General features: G+C 40.2%; 3 protein-coding genes across 6 annotated transcripts; 2 read left to right on the forward strand and 1 right to left on the reverse strand.

The window, feature by feature from the left end:
- Positions 1-408: 408 nt before the first annotated feature.
- LOC111212314 (ankyrin repeat-containing protein BDA1) lies at positions 409-2,174 on the forward strand. Of its 2 annotated transcripts, XM_022713828.2 has the most exons (3): positions 409-1,084; positions 1,220-1,443; positions 1,572-2,174. In XM_022713828.2, exons 1-3 carry the CDS (start codon positions 488-490, stop codon positions 1,738-1,740), a joined length of 990 nt encoding a protein of 329 aa, XP_022569549.2. In that variant the 5' UTR covers positions 409-487; the 3' UTR covers positions 1,741-2,174. The 2 variants fall into 2 exon arrangements, with proteins under 2 accessions (XP_022569549.2, XP_022569548.2); XM_022713827.2 differs by having other exon boundaries at positions 1,220-2,174.
- A 1,501-nt stretch (positions 2,175-3,675) lies between these two features.
- On the forward strand, positions 3,676-4,260 carry LOC125587043 (ankyrin repeat-containing protein BDA1-like). Its single transcript, XM_048757154.1, has one exon. The coding sequence runs from the start codon at positions 3,676-3,678 to the stop codon at positions 4,258-4,260; it is 585 nt and encodes a 194-aa protein (XP_048613111.1).
- Positions 4,261-8,550: 4,290 nt separating this feature from the next.
- Positions 8,551-15,500, reverse strand: LOC111213934. Of its 3 annotated transcripts, none has more exons than XM_048758070.1 (4): positions 14,363-15,500; positions 14,012-14,241; positions 13,652-13,837; positions 8,551-13,572 (listed from the first exon to the last, which is right to left on the reverse strand). In XM_048758070.1, exon 4 carries the CDS (start codon positions 9,805-9,807, stop codon positions 8,848-8,850), a length of 960 nt encoding a protein of 319 aa, XP_048614027.1. In that variant the 5' UTR covers positions 9,808-13,572; positions 13,652-13,837; positions 14,012-14,241; positions 14,363-15,500; the 3' UTR covers positions 8,551-8,847. The 3 variants fall into 3 exon arrangements, with proteins under 3 accessions (XP_048614027.1, XP_048614026.1, XP_048614025.1); XM_048758069.1 differs by having other exon boundaries at positions 8,551-13,568; positions 14,012-14,245; positions 14,363-15,496; XM_048758068.1 differs by having other exon boundaries at positions 14,012-14,245; positions 14,363-15,491.
- Positions 15,501-18,724: the final 3,224 nt, after the last annotated feature.

Below are 18,724 nucleotides of genomic sequence, written 5' to 3' on the forward strand. Positions count from 1 at the left end.
CGGCAACTCGATGGTAGCTGGATTTGCTCACGACAGATGACCTGCTTCAGCCATTTGAGTTTTTCAAAATGGCTTGTGGTAGGAAACTCTTTAGGACCCACCTAGTGTACATATGGAAGTAAACCATCCATGATTACAAAGTAATGGTTCTTGCTCTGAAGCTTCCTGGTAATCCCCTCCCCAAAGGTAGCCTTTTAATCTCTTTCTCTCTCTTAAAGTGGTTGGTGAGAGGTCTTTCTTTATTGTTTCTCTTACAGTGAAACTTTTACCCTTTTCTTTAATCAACTCATTCCGCGTGGAAGTTCACTTACTGCATTTGCTCCGAAGCTGCCTCCTAACACGCTCAAAGTCTCGACACTTTCCTTTGTTTTAAGAGTGTATATAAATCTGAATTGCAGGTAATGAAGCCACGATAGAACAATAAAAGTCCCTCACTCAACTTCATCACTCTTTAAGAGTTCTATCAAAAACCTAAAACTTACTTTCCATGGATCCACGTCTTCAACTAGCAGCTGAATCTGGAAGCATTGATGAGCTGTATGCTCTTATTGAAGAGAATCCATACATACTTGAGAACATGGATGCGGTTCCATTTGTGACCACTCCCCTCCACATAGCTGCAGCTTCGGGGAACATACCATTTGCAAAGGAGATTATGAATCTGAAGCCCTCTTTTGCAAGAAAGCTCAACGCAAGCGGGTACAGTCCATTGCATCTTGCTGTAGACAAGGATAAGACTAAGTTTGTCGCCAGTATGCTCTGGCTTGATAATGGTCTTGCCCGCGTTAAAGGGAGAAATGGCATCACACCGTTTCTTTCACTAGTGTCAAGAGGAAACGCAGATCTTGTGGCAGAGTGCCTCCTTACTTCCCCTGAATGTATCCAAGATGAGACTGTAGATAGCCAGAATGCTCTGCATCTTGCTGTGTTACATGATAGATTTGAAGTTCTCCAAGTCCTCACCGGATGGATCCAGAGAATGAGCCAAAGAGATGCTGACTCCATTGAGTATCGTGTTCTGAATAAATCGGATCTTAACTACAACACGCCTTTGCACCTTGCAGCATCTAAGAATGATCACCAGGCATGTTTTCTTCTCTTCTTCAATTCTTATTTAAAACTATATATTAAAACAAGTTCTACCATGTGAAGTAGATGGGCTTCCTATGAATGAACTTCGTGAGATTTTTATACATTAAGATTCTTTCCTAATATGCAGATGGTGAGACTGTTATTGGAATGTCGGTCGGTTCAGCGAAATAAATTAAATGGTGAAAAATTAACTTTCCTTGATATCTTAAGAAACCAAGGACAGAGAGACGCAGGTGGAGACTTAAGAAGCCAGGGACCGAGAGTCGTAGGAGGAGAGGACTTGGATTTGGAACAAGTTGCTATAAAAACCGGGTGTAAAGAGGCGGCTTCCCTGCCAAGACCCAAAAAAAGGTTTGAGATTTTAAAATCACCATTCACTTTCGGGACATTGTACTCCACATTCATGAGACGCCTAAGGACTGACACATCGGACGAAGCTCGTGGAGTGTTCCTGATTGTATGCACTTTGATAATAACAGCCACTTACCAGACTGCCCTCCAGCCTCCCGGAGGTGTACACCAATCCGAGGATTCGAATGCGGGTTCCGTGGTGATGAAACAGACGTTCTTCATCCTTCTTTGGGTTTTCAACACCTTAGGCTTCTGCTGCGCTATACTCTACACCTTTTTTCTCATACCACTTCGTAGTTTGTTTGTAAATTGGTTCTTTTGGATTGGGACATCTCTGTGCATTTCTTATGCTCTAGCCATGGCAGTAATCTCACCACACCCTCTAGTGTTTATCTCCGCGGCCTTCGCCTTCTTCCTGCTCATTGCTCTCTATATCTTGCTTGAAGTTTTCATACAACACTGGCGGAATCATCGATCTGTGGATCCTAAGCCCCGATTAAGCTGGTTTTGGAAGGTTTGATACAACATGTGTCACTTCTATTACAGAAGAGAGGATTTTGAGAAGGTAAAAAAGGATGCAACCGTCAAAACCTATGCCATGCCCCTTGTTTAGTCTTTTATTTTTTGTATTGCAATAATGTTCAGTTTTGTAATTTATCGACTTTTATATATACTATGCTATGTAAGGAATGATTTCATGCATGAGAATCTTGATACCATTTTTGCTTCTATTGTCCTCATGCTGAAACTTTATGGCCTAGAAAAGGACTCCTGCTCACAGAGCTTCTACAAAAAAAAAAAAACTCTCTTGTTGAATGTATCCATATCAAAATCAGGGTGTAAAGAGGCGGATTCTATGCCAGCAAAGTCTGATCTTCTTAAATCGCCAGTCACTTTCTGAACATACAACTCCACGGTCTTGAGAGGCCAAAGGTCAAACACTTAAAAAAGAAGCTCGTGGAGTGTTTCTGATTGTTGTATGCACTTTAAAAATAACAACCACTTATCAGACTATACTCCAGCCTCCGGGAGGCGTACACCAATCCAACCATGGCAATACAGGTTCCGTGGTGATGAAGAATGTATTCTACACTTTTCTGTCTCTTACCACTAGGGAATCTCTGTTCTTATAGTATGGTTCTTTTGGGTTGTGACATCTCTGTGCTTCTCTTATGCCTTATCAATGGCTGTAATCTCACTACGCCCACACTTCCTCTCCGTCACCTTCGCCTTCTTCCTGCTTTTTACTAATGTACATATGCAACCTAAATGTGGAAATATAGAGAACAAAGAATACAAGAGAACATAAAGAAGCAGCTTAGGCAAAAGATTTCTCTTGGGTTGGTTGTTCAAGCTGATTGGAGACCTTTTGGGCCATTAGTTTAATCTGCGATATGTGTAATTTAATAATTAGACCACTAAAACCATGGATGTCTTTTGTGAATGTAACCATAACTATACAGCCAACTACTAGGCATCTAATAAACAATGCAATAAGGTTTCTAAATTTTTTAAAACCAACCAATAATTAGGGACAAACATTCTAATTATCTCTAGAAGACAATGTGAATCATATAATATTAATAAGTCAGACTAAACTAATGTCAAACTTCAGACTGAAAGAGTGAGAGACAGAGATTGAGAGCATGACAATTCTGATACACAATTCTAACGAGCAAACAATGGGGTAGAGAATCAACATGGATGGACATTCATGATTACTTTTCATAGGCCTATAATGTGGAGCCATAAGAAGGATCAGCTTCTCATCCCATGTTGAACTAAAAAGACATCCATTGCCAGATCACTATTCTTCCATGGATGATGATTCGTTGGGCTGTTTCATGAAAGCTTTGTTATTGTATTTGTTGAGCATTGCCGCTGATAAACTATTTGAACTCGGCTCCAAGTTATGAAGGGGACCTAATTTGGTTCTCAAAACATATATGCAGCTGTCTGCTTGTGGAAAATATAGAGAATGAAGAAAAAATATGAAGGAGCAAGCAATGGGACAAGTCATTCAAGAGCTCCTGTTGACATGGATGGGCATATCATTGATTGATAAAATGGCGTGTGGTAGGAAACTCTTTAGGACCCACCTCGTGTAATTAATACGGTAATAAACCGTCTGTGATGACAAGGTTGAATGACTCTTGCTTTGAAACTTCCCTGGTAGCCAGAATAGGATAGAAAAAAAATATTACAAAAGATAGAGTTTCTGCCTACTTCTGTATGAATCAAAGACTTCAACAGGCTGCTGAATCAGGTAGCATCAATGACCTTTATGCTTTGATCGATGAGAATCCGTGCATACTGGAGAACATCGATGCCATGCCATTTGTAAACACTCCACTTCACATAGCTGCATCTTGTGGGGAAATAGCGTTCGCCGTAGAGATGCTGAATCTCAAGCCTTCTTTTGCGAAAAAACTCAATACAAACGGGTGCAGTCCGTTGCACCTTGCTGTGGAGAAGGATCAACAAGAGCTCGTCACCTGGCTGCTCAGGATTGATCCCAGCCTTGCTGGCGTTAAAGGCAGAGAAGGCATCACGCTGTTCCATCTCCTAGTGTTAAGAGCGAACGTCGATCTTGTGGTAGAGTGCCTCATAACATCTCCTGAATGTATTAAAGATGTGAGCGTGAATGGCCAAAATGCTCTGCATCTTGCTGTGGTGAATGAAAGATTTGAAGTTCTGCAGGTCCTCACCGGATGGATCCAGAGAATGAGTCAGAAAAATGCTCGCTCTATCGAGTATTCAGTTCTGAATAAGAAGGATTTAACCGGCAACACGCCTCTGCACCGTGCAGCATATTAGAATGATCATCAGGTATGCTTTATATTCTAATTTTTCAAGAGAAAGTAAGCCAAAGATTTAGGCGAGTACTTGCTGTTTTAGATGTACTTAATCCTTGACTTGCTTTGCATTAATAAAAATTTTAGATTGTACTTGACTTGACTTGTTATAAATGAGTAATTGCTTATTTTGAGTTACTTGTCCGGCTCTATTAATTATTATTTGCAAAATCAAGACATATACAAAATAAGTAACAAGTATAAGAAGACTAACTAGTATTTGTGTCTAACCTTAAATGCAAGTAACATAAAAGACAAGTATTTATAAGCAAGTAACTAGTATTTAATAGAGCAAATAACGGGGTAGGTAACGAGTCAAGACTGACCGAGTCTAGGTCGAGTAACGAGTAATGATGCCCAGCCCACTGACAGGGTCGGCCATGAGATTTTGGAGGCATGTGGCTGTTTCTATGTAAATTTTTTTTTTTTACAAATTTCGGGGCCTAAAATTTTTTTTAGGGATCTATTTGTATGTAATTTTTTTCAAAAAATTTGGGAACCTGTTGCAAATGTTTCACCTAGTATGGCCCAGGGCCGGCCCTGCCCACTGATTGACCATTTTATGCAGATGGTGAAATTGTTACTAGAATGTCGAATGGTTCAACGTAACAAAGTAAATGGTGAAGGTTTAACATTCCTTGATATCTTAAGAAGACAGGGACAAATTGTTGAAGGTGGAGACTTGGAACAAGCTGCTCTAAAAACCGGGTGCAAGCAAGCAGCTTCTCTGCCAAAACTGATGAAAAAAACATACGATTTCTTCAAATCACCAATCACGTTTTGGGCTTACTGCTCCACGCATACTAGACGCATTAGTTCCGACACATCAGACGAAGCTCGTGGAGTCTTCTTTGTAAGTTTATGAGAATTAATGAGAGTTTATGAGAATTATTTGAGAGATTTTGGTGAAGAACTAAGATAGATATGTGAGGGAATCCAAGAGAGAGAGACAAAAATATTTGAGAAACATTTTTCCTTAGATTGATTTAGTGTATACAATAGTTACATTAATAGATCTAGCAAGGAGAATAAGACAATGGGAATGAATAAACAAATGTAGATGAATAAACTAATGAAGACCAGATCTGGGGAAGTCACTTTCGGATAGTGACAACTCCCTTCTCTCTTCTTTCCTTAGCATATCATGTGACTTTGGCTTGTTTCCACACTCCAACAGCTCCATCCAGTTGCCTCCATTTGTTTAAATTCGTCCAAGACTTCAGACAAGATATTTAAATCAGTCTCACACCTTTCCTTGCTTCAGTTTTCCTGTCCATGATTTCCTGTCCATGATTTCATGTCCATGATTTCCTGTCCATGATCTCCTGTCCATGATCAATCAGGTTCTTCATGTCTTTACTCTTGCTTTTTATTGCTTCATGTCAACACTCATGTCTTTTACTCTTGCTCTTTATTCTCTTCATGTCAACACTCCCCCTCAAGCTTGACCATAGGGACTTGGTCAAGCTTGGAAACCATAAAACATTCCCTCATTAAAAACTTTACTTGGAAAAACCATTTGGGATAAAACCCAAGCAAAGGAAAAAGAGTAGAACACTTCATGGCAAGAGGATCAATGACAAAAGAGGTCTATGAGTCCAAGCTTATGATGAATGAACTCACAAACCTTGCTGCTAGCTGCCTTGGTGAATATGTCAGCTAGTTGATCTTCACTTCTTGTGTAGCATGGAAGAATCACTTGATGTTCCACTACCCGTCTCACCTTGTGGCAGTCCACTTCTATGTGTTTTGTCCTCTCATGAAAGACTGAGTTGGATGCAATGTGTATTGCTGTCTGGCTGTCACAATGCATAGTCATTGGTGTATTGATCTCAATACCCAAGTCCCTTAGCAGTCTCTTGATCCATATAAGCTCACTTGTGAGCTTCCTCATTGATCTGTACTCTGCCTCAGCACTTGAGCAAGACACCACCTTCTGCTTCTTACTCTTCCATGTTACCAGGTTTCCTCCAATGAAGGTGCAATAGCATGTAGTTGATCTCCTATCAACTATGTCTCCAGCCCAATCAGCATCACAATATCCAACAACTTCAGTACTCTTGTTACATGCCATCCATACTCTTTGGCCAGGCTCCTCTTTTAGGTACCTTAAGATCCTCTCCACCATATTCCAATGATGCACCTTAGGAGCTCCCATGTGTTGACTCACTTGATTCACAACAAAACACACATCTGGTCTGGTGATGGTTAGATAGATGAGCTTGCCCACCATTCTTCTATACTTCTTGATATCTCCAAATGGTGTAGACTCATACTTCCCCTCTCTCAGCACCTTATATCCTTCTTCTAATGGAGTCTTGGCATTTTTACTCCCAAGGTTTTCTGCCTCATTTAAAATATCAAGTGTGTACTTCCTTTGAGATAAGAATAACCCCTCTTTAGAGCGGCAGATCTCAATCCCAAGGAAGTACTTCAACTCTCCCAAATCTTTGATATCAAAGACATTTTTAAGAAAGGTTTTAGTTGAGAGAATACCTTCCTTGTTGCTACCAGTGATGATAATGTCATCCACATAGACTAATATGACCACAATACCTTGCTTACTAGTTAATGTGAAGAGGGTTTGATCAGCTTCTGACTTTACAAAGCCTCTTCCATTGAGGGTGGTGCTCAACTTATGGTACCAAGCCCTTGCCTTGGAGATTGCTTCAAGCCATAAATTGCCTTCTTTAATATGAGAACATTTCCTGGCTTCACCATGTTCTCAAGACCAGGAGGTGGTCTCATGTAGACTTCATCCTCCAATTCTCCTTGAAGAAAGGCATTCTTCACATCCATCTGCCATAAATCCCACTCAAGGTTGACAGCAAGAGACAAGAGAATCCTTATAGTGTGAAGCTTGGCCACTGGTGCAAAAGTGTCTAGATAATCTTCACCATATACTTGAGTATATCCCCTTGCAACGAGTCTTGTCTTCTTTCTTTCTGGTTTTCCATTGGCTCCATACTTGATAGTGTAGAGAAGCCGGCTTGTCACTGCCTTCTTTCCTTTTGGAAGTTCAGTCTCAAACCATGTATCATTCTTGATCATGGCTCCCATCTCATCTCCAACAGATTCTCTCCACTCCTTGTGTTGCATAGCTTCTTCATATGTTCTTGGAATGTATTCCTGATCCAATTCACTGATGAAGACTTGATGCTCTTCTGGATATTGAGCAAGGGAGCATACTGCACTTATTGGGTGAGCTACAGCTTCAGCATTGAAGTAAACTCTTGTGTTGATCCAGTGTGAAGGTTTCCTGATCCTTGTACTCCTTCTCAAAGGTTGTATCTGCTCAAGTTCTGCTTCATTTCCTTCACTTGGCGCCTCTACTTGAGTCTCAGCATCTGATTCTGATGGCATCTCATCTTGATCATGAGCTACTGAGTTCTCTTCAGGTTGAGCTTGTGTAGACTGCTCAACATTTCTACTGTCCCCCTCATGATCAGGATGAGTGCTCTCAACACTATCAGCTGCAATAGATGGTACATTTTCAGGGACAGGTTCCACCCTTGGTAGAGAAGGCATACTGATTCCCAGGCTCTCCATTACTCTCCTAAGGTTATTTGCTCTATCTGAGGCTGATTGAGAAAGATCTTTAAGCTCATCCCAACTCTTTCCATCATAATAGCCTCTGGATTCTACAAACTTCACATCCCTTGATATCAAGACTCTCCTAGTCTCTAGAAAAAAAACATTTGTAGCCCTTTTGGTGAGGAGAATAGCCAATAAACACTGCCCTGGTGCTTCTATGCGCCAGCTTATCTCTTTGCTCTCCTGGAATCAAGACAAAACACAAGCACCCAAACATACGCATATGCCCTATGGATAGTTTAGTTTTGTTCAGTACCTGATATGGAGATTGATCTTGAAGGATCCTGGTAGGTATCCTATTGATCAAGTAGCATGCAGTAAGGACAGCATCTCCCCAATAGCTTTTGGGCATGCTTGTATGGAACATCATGCTCCTTGCAACCTCCATGAGATGTCTATTTTTCCTCTCAGCTACTCCATTTTGTTGTGGGGTGTATGGACAGCTAGTTTGATGGATCATCCCATATTTGGCCAAGTGTTGTTTAAAAGCATTGCTTGTGTATTCTCCTCCATTATCTAATCTCAAATTTTTTATCTTGGCATTGAAATGGTTAGATACATAATTTTGAAAATTTATGAAAGCTTCTAAGACCCTATCTTTAGATTGCATCAGTGTGATCCAAGTATATTTTGATTTTTCATCTATAAAAGTCACAAAATACTTATGATGTTCTCTAGATAAACATGGGGCAGTCCATACATCATAGTGAATCAGGTCAAAGCAATTTTCATAAATAATATTTGATCTAGAGAAAACAGATTTGCAATGTTTGCCTAAGATACAAGCCTCACAATCACTCTTAAAGGAAATATTAGGCACCATGATGTTTAAAGCTCTAGAATGGGGATGTCCTAATCTAGCATGCCACAATACATCTTTAGGGAAATCAGAAATGTTATTTAAAGCATGAGATAAATCGGCAGCAAGCTTAGTATTTTCAAGCAAGTACAAGTCTCACTTGGTGACACCTTTGCCAAGCAACCTACTAGTTTCAATATTCTGAAAGTAGACATCATTAGAAGTGAAAGTAACACTGCAATTCAAGTCATTAGTAGCTCTTTTAACTGATAACAAGTTTGAGGTGAAGCTAGGCATATAGAAAGCTTTAGAATCTTTGTTAAACAGCCTAAGATCACCTACTCCTTTAATTGGTACTCTTTCACCATTATCTATTGTAACATTTCCTAAGGCAGAGACAATGTTTTTAATCAATTTTAAATCACTGATCATGTGGTGACTAGCTCCTGAATCTATAACTAAAGGTTTTGCCAAATTAAATTTAGTTATAGCATTCAAGGAAGTTCCACAAGCAGTAGCATGTAAAGAGGTACCAAGTAAGTTACCAGAGTTATTCTTAAGGAGCTTGATGAGAGCCTCAATATCAGATCTCCTGATGGTCTCATCTTGAGTGTTCCTTAAGGCTGAGCCACTGCTGGAAGCTCCCCCTTTGTTTTCACAAGCTTCGTTGGTCTGGCGCATGCTGCCTTGTATAGATGGCTCACCAATATCACCAGAGAAGTTTGCTTTGGCATCATTGTAACCTGTCCTGAACTTCTGTGGCTTGGGATGGGGATGGAGTATCCAGCACTTGTCCTTTCCATGGCCTTTCTTCTTGCAATGATCACAAATCCACACCTTCTTGTCTTCAGCTTTGTAAGAGCTTTTGTTTGCTGCTCCATCAGCCTGGTTTGCAAGCACCAGATCTTTCTTTCCTCCTCCAAAGAGACCAACTGAGCCTTGCTCCTTGTGAATCTCAGAGCATACCTCATCTAGAGAAGGTATCTCCATATTCCTTAGGATGTGCTTGATGAGGTCACCATAGCTTGGATGGAGGGTAAGCAGCAAAGCAAAGACCTTGTCTTGCTCTCTCCTTTGATTAAGCACATCAGGATCAATAGTTGCTGGCCTGAGCATCTCAAGTTCAGCCCACAAGGATCTGAACTTCCCAAAATGTTTATCAAAGTCATTGTCCTCTTGTCTAAGAGTACTGATAGCCCTCTTGACTTCAAAGACTCTACTGATGTTGGAATTGTTTCCATACACCTTCTGAAGTGTATCCCACAGCTCCTTGGAAGTTTCACAATAGGAGTAACCTTCCTGAAGTGAAGGGTCAAGACTGTGCTGAAGAATGGACAACACCAACTAGTCCTCTTGACATTTCTTCTTGGCGCCATCATCAGCAACAACAACCTATTTGCCATCCGCTCCTAGGATAGTCTTCTTTTGTGGCATGCCTTCTTCAACAATCTCCCAAAACCCTCTGCCTCCAAAAGCTGTCTTAGCAAGCTTTGCCCAATGTAGATAGTTAGCTCCTTTAAGAGTAACTGGAATCACCACCATTCTTGAGTTTTCTCCTGAATCCATCAAGAATCACAAGAACAGAACTGGAAAAATTCAAGAACAGTTCAAGAACAGAGGAGAGAGACTTTAAAGAGAAAAAGAGAAATAAAACCAGAGTTAATCATATGCACTCTGCTAATCACAGCAACTTACCAAACCTCCCTCCAGCCTCCAGGAGGTGTAACCCAATCAGAGGGTCACGCGGTGATGAAACAGACATTCTTCATCGTCCTATGGGTTTCCAGCACCATTGGCTTCTGCTGCGCTTTATTCTACACCTATTCTCTCTTACCAGCTAGAGGTTTGTTGACGCTGTGGTTTTTCTATATAGGAGCGTCTCTTTGCGTTTCTTACGCGTTAGCAATGGCTGTGATCTCACCGCAGCCTTTAGTGTTTCTTACCGCGTGCTTTGCCTTGTACCTGCTGTTTCCTCTGTATGTTTTGATGGAAGTTTTCCTAAGGCAATGGCAGAGGCATCAGACGGTAGCACCTGATCCCAAATTGAGCTGGTTTTGGAAAGTTTGATACAACATGTGTGGCTTTTTTACTACAGACAACAGGAGAACAGAGGACTCTGAGAATGTAAAAGACGCAACCCTCAAAACATCTGCCCATGTCCCTTGTGACCTTTTTTTTATTGCAATACTGTTCAGTTTGTAATGAATTGGCTTTACATACTACAGATACATGTAGTTCATTAACAAATGTGGTATATGTCAATGATTCCATGCATGTTAAAATATTCACCTTTTACTTTATTAACTAAGTATGGTTCATTACAGGCTCTAATGTCCCTATAACGCCCTACAAACTTTTTGTTGTTGTTGCTCCTGCAGCTCGAGGGGGATCTGTAATGTTTGATTTGCTCAGCTTTTGCAGGTGTGATCTTCACGCATTTTGCATGGAACCATTTCTCACAAACATTGTGTACAATCAATTGTGCTGATTCGTAAAAGCGTTGAGTTGACAAAGTAAAAGATGAATATTTTCACATGCATGAAATCATTCCTTACCTTACATATGGATATAAAAAATATATAGAAGCCAATTTATTGCAAAACTAAACGTTAATTGTAATTAAAAAATAATAATGAACAAGGAACATGGCATATGTCTTTTTTTTTTTGGGTGTAAATTAGCCTGGGCATTCGGGTCCTCGGTTCGGGTTCGGGTCGGGTCGTTGCGGGTCTGATGGGGTAATTTGAAATTCTCGGTTCGGGATCGGTTCGGGTCTTTTCGGGTCCGGGTCGGGTCGGGTCTTAGATAGTTGGACCCAATAGGGTAATTAGAGTTTGTCGATTCGGATTCGGTTCGGTTACGAATCGGATTCGGTTTGGGTCTTGTCGGGTCCAACCGAAAAAAATACTTAAAACACACAGAACAAAACTATTTTACCTTCTACACCAATTACACAGTCAGGAATTCAGCCTACAATGAACGCATCACACACGCTCCTTATACTCTCGGCAGGGCCGGATCTGGGTTAAGGCCCCAAATCATCAAAAGAAATTTTTTTATATAAATGTTCTTGAAAAATGTTTAAGGCCTCCATATTCTCAGATTCGGCCCTGACTCTCGGAGTTCTATTTCCATAACCAATAGTCAGGGCTTTAGGCACCAAAAGTTATCTATTTTCTAGAGGCGCCAAATTGTAAAAGTTCTCTTAGGTCTAGTGGCTTGTGATCTTAGATTCTTAGGCTTGTGATCTTATATTTTTTTCATGCGCCCGGGCCGGTTCGAACCTATGTTTTCAATTTATTTCCTTTTTTCTCTTTTTTCTTTTTGGTAATAACTAAATCTGATCGATGTTGATTCCTTTTTTACCAATCTTAGTTTCCGTTTTTGTATATTGTATTAAATGATTTTCATCTAAAATAGAACAAGTCAACTAGTTTTCTTTTCCAAGTCGATGTCATTTGATTTAGCAAAAAAATTCATCTTTCCTCCTCTTTCATTTTGATTGGATACAAACAAGTAACAAATTATTTTTGTCTATATTTCTAAAACTAAGAACAAATCTGAAACTTCTTGTTAATACTCTATATCCCACTCCCTCCTACCTACAACTGAAGGATTCATAATTTTTTTTACAAACTAAACTAATTTCAAAGTAATTGTTACCTTAGGTTGTATTTACCAGTGTATGCATTTCTCTGTTTTTCAATTACAGTGAAATAAAGTTATTCTAATTACTCATGCATTTTTGTAAAAGTGTTGCTGGCAACAAAACAAGAAATCAGTTAAGTAGATAAAAGACAAATTGGTGTAATCTGAAACTAATGGTATATTCCCAAGTAATCTCATGGTAGATGCATATAAACATTTTAGAATCATCATTTTATCAATATATGGTAGATCAATCTATTAGGGCTCTTGAAATTTCAGCATTAAAAACATTTTGGGATTTTGTTCAGTTTAAAAAAGTAATATTATAAAATTATTTTGTTTGGGGGCATAATTTTTCTATTGCGATTTATGCGCCATAGAACTACGGACCGGCAATGCCAATAGTTTGTAACTTTGTTTCTAACTTTGGATGGCAGCAAAAACTACATCACATGCACACTCCTAAATTTACTAAAAACAAATACATAGGCACTCAATCTAGACAACGGACCTTCTAATCATACCGAGAAAATGTCACACACAAACATGAAACATATACAAAGAAATTATCAAATCCTGCGCGGGAGCTTTCCCTAGTATATATATATATATATACTAGGGTCGGCCCACCCTATGGGCGGGATATAATTTACTTGTTATTATATGGTTATTTTTTGTATAATTTACATTTGACTTCATGAATACATCACCTAGAATGTTCTCTCTAGTCATCTAAGTTTTCTACTCTTTGCTTTCTTTCATATGAAAAACAAAAAGTTAGTATAACAAATCTAAGGAACAATAACAACTGAAGATAACACGTTCACTAATCTCATCTACAATTTTGTGTTTTATTTTAATCAAGATCTGCCAGATTGATGGAATTGATGGAGCATGTACGTAAATTGAAGATTCAATCACTCCTTGCCTTTTACCTCCTCTATAACCCAGAACTTAGAAATATGTCAACTAACATGCGTATGCCATTCAGTATTAATTTTACTTATTAATTAAGTCGCAAACATTGGAAGATTAAACAAAAGACACTGTCTTTTTAAAGCATAACGTCAACAAAGTTTCGGAAAAATAGGACGGTCTTCATGTGGAGAGCTTAAGTAAATATTTCTTGCGTGCCTTCTTGAGTGTACTCCCTACTGCTAGAACCAGGTTTTCCTCTGCAGAGCTCTCGGCACAAGTTGGCTGGACAGGTGCTGTCTTTGCAGCCAAATCTACCTATGTTGATGCCATTGTTTGTGTTATTTTTTAAAATAAAATTATTAGCTTTTCTTAACATCAAAAGGATTTCATGTACCAGATAAATAGGAATCCAGAGTGAAGAAAGGCTTGCTCCATGACATAAACCAGCAAAAGAAGTAAAAGACCTGAAATCCACAATTGCTTTGGATTTGCGTTATCCAAAATACTTTGCTGTCTTAATGCCAATGAATTTTTTGCAACCACAAGTACTCTTCTGGAAAATTCATGCCAATTTGAAGCCCTAAAAAGAATCAAATAACAAACATATAAAAGAAAAACACACAACATCTGACAATGGAAAATGAAAAAGGATGATGATGATCCATGATTTACTCCAATGCTTTAAATGGCTAATCCAAGCTTCAGTATAGATAATACATTGTGGATATGGTTTTAAACTAATTGTTCTTCATACCTGTTGGAGGAGACCAGGTATAACAATCTGGAGATCGATGTATACATGACGAACTCTACAATCATCTAGACAGCCATGATAGTATTTAAACTCTGTAACTTCTCGTGATATCCGATCTTTTCATTATAAATCTTAGGATCATCAGCTTCCATTTCTTGAGACTTGATTAGCCACTGGGGACTTGAGTCTTGGCTTACGTCTATTAAACCTTCATCACTTAAGCAATGCATCTAGCTGATGCATATAAATAGATCCGTGAGCTATGACTATTTAACAAAAAATCATGACAAAATAGTAGAGAAGCAACATAATAAATTCAGATTCTATCATTGAGGGGACATGAAGAGCTACCTTTTCATAAAACAGGAGCATGTTGAATCCCATAAGCTCTCCTCTTTACTTGACAGTGCGTGCTCCCCAGAAACACAGAAGAAGCGCCACCACCGTTTGGGACAACGGCCAGACTTTAATCTAAATCGGAAAAAATGGATATGGAATTTGATTAATCTCCTGAAGCAGTGAGATTTGGTGAAGTATTTATCCCTATTGATAGTCTCAGGAATTAGGGATTTGAGATGGAAATTGAGAAAATGGGTCATTAAAGTCGACTTAGTGGCAAAGTTGAACGGAGGAAGTTAATGGAGAGACGTTATGAAGTGGATTCAATGAGGAACAAAGGCGTTACACTTAGGTTCTGTAGTCGGTCGTGGAAGATAAAGTACAAAGAAGAAGACGACGCTAGAGAACAGACAAAGTGTTAGTGGGTCCACTATTTAGTTTGGGTCAAGATTGGGCTTTCCTCCTACTCAAACGAAAAAAACACTGAATATATAAGCCCAACGATTAAAGCCCAATAGATCTCAGATTAAATGAAGTGATGCGTTTTGGGCGGAAGAGACACGTGTCACGTTCTTCTTGCACAAATTGATGAGCTGGAATCCTAGGTGGACACCCTGGGAGTGATTCAAGGGTCTTCTTTATATATAAAGATATATGTATGTAGAAAATTTTGTGTGTTTCATGAGTTTTATGAGGCTTTCGGAGTTAAAAGTTGCGAATGATTAGTGAATAAGTTTAATGCCATGCCAACAAGAAAAGACTAGCTGGCATAGAGCCAGACTTACACTGGTATCTTGCAGCCGTTCAGGATTATTATAAGGCCTTAATATGTTCGAATCAATTAGAAACCCATCAGGAGATTGCTATGCTTGAATGGATGATTTTATGTGGGTAATTAGCAAAAGAGATTAATTGTGGAAATGCTAGTGATTGCAGATCTTTTATGATTATCTTGTTAGGTTCCACTTTCTTTTTGTCTTTAGTTTTTTGCTCTCCACTCCGGTATGAACACCATGTGGGAATATAATATGTTTATAAAAGGTTGATGTAGGGTCTTTCTTTATACTCATTCCGCGTGGTGCATGTTTCATTTCCTGCCTTTTGCTCCAAAGCTCCCTCTTAACACACTCAAGCTCGATACTTTCTTTTTTTTTTTTGCTAAATTGTTAATATTCAAATTAATGAAAAGTTTGATTTACATAATCAAAGAGCACCATTATGGCAAAAAAGGAAAAAACATAATGGAGCTAGGAGGATCAGTGAAGATCATTATCTAAGCCATAGGGACATGAGAGAATCAAAGTTTTTCCGCTTTCGCTTGGCTGTGATGATGGTCCGAATGTCTCGGTCAACAAAACGGAAAGTTTCAGATGTGGATAGGGAGGTTTGGTTGTGAATGACATTGTTACGTTGCTTCCACAAGTGAAAGATAATGGTCTGAACAGAGACACGCCGAAGAGTGACGGTTGGGGAAGTCTGCGGTCCTCTGATCCAAGAAAGAAGTTCAGCCCAGGAGAGCAGATCGTGGCGAGATCTGTCTAGCCGATCAAATAGCCACCTCCATATCTCCTTAGAGAAGTCACAAGCAAGAAGAAGGTGGTCTCTGGTCTCATGATGGGAAGAGCATAGGGGACATCTAGTTGGGACGTTCATGCCCCAAGATGCGAGTCGCGTTCTGGTGGGAAGACGGTCCGCATTGGCAATCCACATATTGAATGCGAATTTTGGAACGGCACCCTTGAACCAAATAAGATCCGCCCACTGTTTCTTTGTATCTCGAGGCCTTAGAACTTCCCAAGTTCGAGCAGCAGAGAACGACCCATCGGAGGTACCGTTTGTTTCCCAGAAAAATTCATCCTCACTTACGGCTGTGGCTGGGAGAGACATGGTTGTGAGCTGTATGTGCAAATCAAGTTCTTGCTGAGAGCGAGGCCCTCCAAGACACCATCCCGTAGCATTTGCAGCTTGGCTCACAGTGGCGTTAATGGGGATTCTAGTGTTCCTCGGGCCATTATCTCCAATGTGAACAATAAGTTGGCCTAGAGAGGTCCAAACATCATACCAAAACTTAATCCTAGAGCCATTCCCCAGCTTAGCTCGTAGGAAAAGAAGGGCCGCAGGTCTTAGCTTCAGCAGGCGTTTCCACATCCATGAGTCGTGTTGAGTTTCCTCAACAGCCCAGAAACATTTCTGAGATAAACTGTAATGGCGGTGCCAATCAGCCCAGATTGAAGGTTTGTCGGAGAAAAGGAGCCAGATGAACCGGAGGCACAGAACCTGATTCCAAACCATAAAGTTTCGGAGACCTAGACCACCTTCATCCTTGGGCAGACAAACAGTAGACCAAGCTACCTTTGCAGATTTACATATCTCTATATTCCCAGACCATAGAAATCTAATGCAAAGCGATTCAATTTGCTTGATACAACCTTTAGGTAGGATAAAACAGGAGATCCAGAAGTTTACAGTTCCCGCAATAACAGTGGAGAGAAGCTGTAGCCGGCCAGCAAAAGAGAGGGTTCTAGTAGCCCACATTTTGAACCTAGCAGAGATCTTGGCAACAAGGGTAGCATACTCTGATATTTTTAATTTCCTGGACATGAGGGGGAGGCCGAGATACCTGATAGGGAGAGAACCAGCCGAGAATCCAAACCTCAAGATGGCAGTGGTGTCCTGATGGTTCAAACCAGCAGTGAATAACTTCGTTTTTTCTTTATTCATTTCAAGACCTGACCAACTTGCAAAGTCGTTTAGACATTCGGAGATGCCTTGAAGGGAGTTGCAGCTCCCATCAAAAAATATCATAACATCATCAGCAAACATGAGATGAGATATCTGAAGCTCTGCCGTTTTAGGGTGGTAGGAGATCCAACCCGCTTGGAATCTAGAGCGTAGTAGCCGGGACAGAGCTTCCATAGCTAGAACAAAGAGATATGGAGAGAGGGGATCACCCTGTCTCACTCCCCTGGTGCTCGTAAAAAATCCTCCAGAAACGCCGTTAACTGAAACAGAGAAAGACGGGGTTGTGATACATTCATTAATCCACATAACAAATTTCTCCGGGATAGATAAGGCGCGAAGCGCTGCAATAATGAAATCCCATCTAACTGTGTCGAAAGCTTTCCGAATGTCCACTTTGAGCATTGCTCTATGTTCAGGGACTTGGGAGTTGTAGCCTTTTACCAAGTCCGTAGCGAGAAGGACGTTTTCTGCCAGCAATCTTCCGGGAAGGAATGCAGATTGAGCATTAGAGATAACACTAGGAAGGATAGTCTTTAATCTTCCTGCCAATAGTTTAGAAATGACCTTATACATAGTGTTGAGGCAAGAGATTGGTCTAAAGTCGGTAGTCCTCGAAGCATTGGTAATCTTGGGAATGAGAACCAGAGAGGTAGTATTCCACTGTTTCAGGAGAGAGCCTGAAGAAAAGAACTCCAATACTGCTTCTGTAATTTCAGGACCCACCACAGACCAACAGCTCATGAAGAACTCAGGAGAAAAGCCATCTGGACCACACGTCTTGTTCTTTGGAAGTGAGAAAAAAGCATCCTTAATTTCCGCAGGAGTGAACCGCATCGTGAACTTCTCTGAGACATCAGCTGAGCAGTGAAAGTCGTAAAGAAGATCCAGGTCCGATTGAATAAACAAAGGCGGGTCAATAGGCTTGCCTAGGAGATCCTTAAAATAGCTGATACAATGATGCTCAATCCCGTCTTGCGATTCGTAGCGAACTCCAGAATCATCTGTGAGAAAGTGGATATGATTTGAAGCCCTTCTGATTTCCACCATTTTATGAAAAAAACGAGTGCCGCTGTCCCCTAGTCCCATCCATTGAACTCTCGATCGTTGGAGGAAGAAAGACTCCTCAGCTTGAGATAGAGTAACCCATTTCTGCATAGCTTCAAGCTCAGCTTCCGCGTTGGCTGTGTTAGGGCAGTGAAGCATTTGATTCTGAGCTGAGCAAAGGGTTTCATGAGCTTCACGGGTGCGTTTTTCAATACCAGAATAATTCTCTTTACTGAACTCTCTTATATCTTTTTTTAGCAGCATAAGTTTCCTTGACACTCTGAACATAGCTGAGCCAAAAACATGATAGGTAAGCCACTGAAGAGTAACCATTGAGAGGAAAGAAGTATTCTGCAGAATGAAGTTGAAGAACTTGAAAGGCCTCTTCTTATATACCAGCTGCGAATTCAGAACCACTTTCATACTGGCATGATCTGAAAAATCAGGTGAGTCGAAGAAAGCCACCGAGTTAGGAAACAGATCATTCCAGCTATCATTGACGAGGATTCTATCTAGCTTCTTAGCAACAGGGGCGCTCTTTTGTTTATTCCACCAAGTGAACATGTTGCCTCTATAGTTCAGGTCAGT

This window comes from Brassica napus, chromosome C5 (assembly GCF_020379485.1).
Source record: "Brassica napus cultivar Da-Ae chromosome C5, Da-Ae, whole genome shotgun sequence".
In the NCBI taxonomy this organism is placed as follows: Eukaryota; Viridiplantae; Streptophyta; class Magnoliopsida; order Brassicales; family Brassicaceae; genus Brassica; species Brassica napus.

Bases quoted from the DNA above. Each gene is read 5' to 3' on its own strand.
- LOC111212314 (XM_022713827.2), top strand. From the start codon at position 488: ATGGATCCACGTCTTCAACTAGCAGCTGAATCTGGAAGCATTGATGAG. The intron at 1,085-1,219 runs GCATGTTTTCTT...CCTAATATGCAG, and splicing joins CATCTAAGAATGATCACCAG to ATGGTGAGACTGTTATTGGA.
- LOC125587043 (XM_048757154.1), top strand. From the start codon at position 3,676: ATGAATCAAAGACTTCAACAGGCTGCTGAATCAGGTAGCATCAATGAC.
- LOC111213934 (XM_048758070.1), bottom strand. From the start codon at position 9,807: ATGCTCAGGCCAGCAACTATTGATCCTGATGTGCTTAATCAAAGGAGA.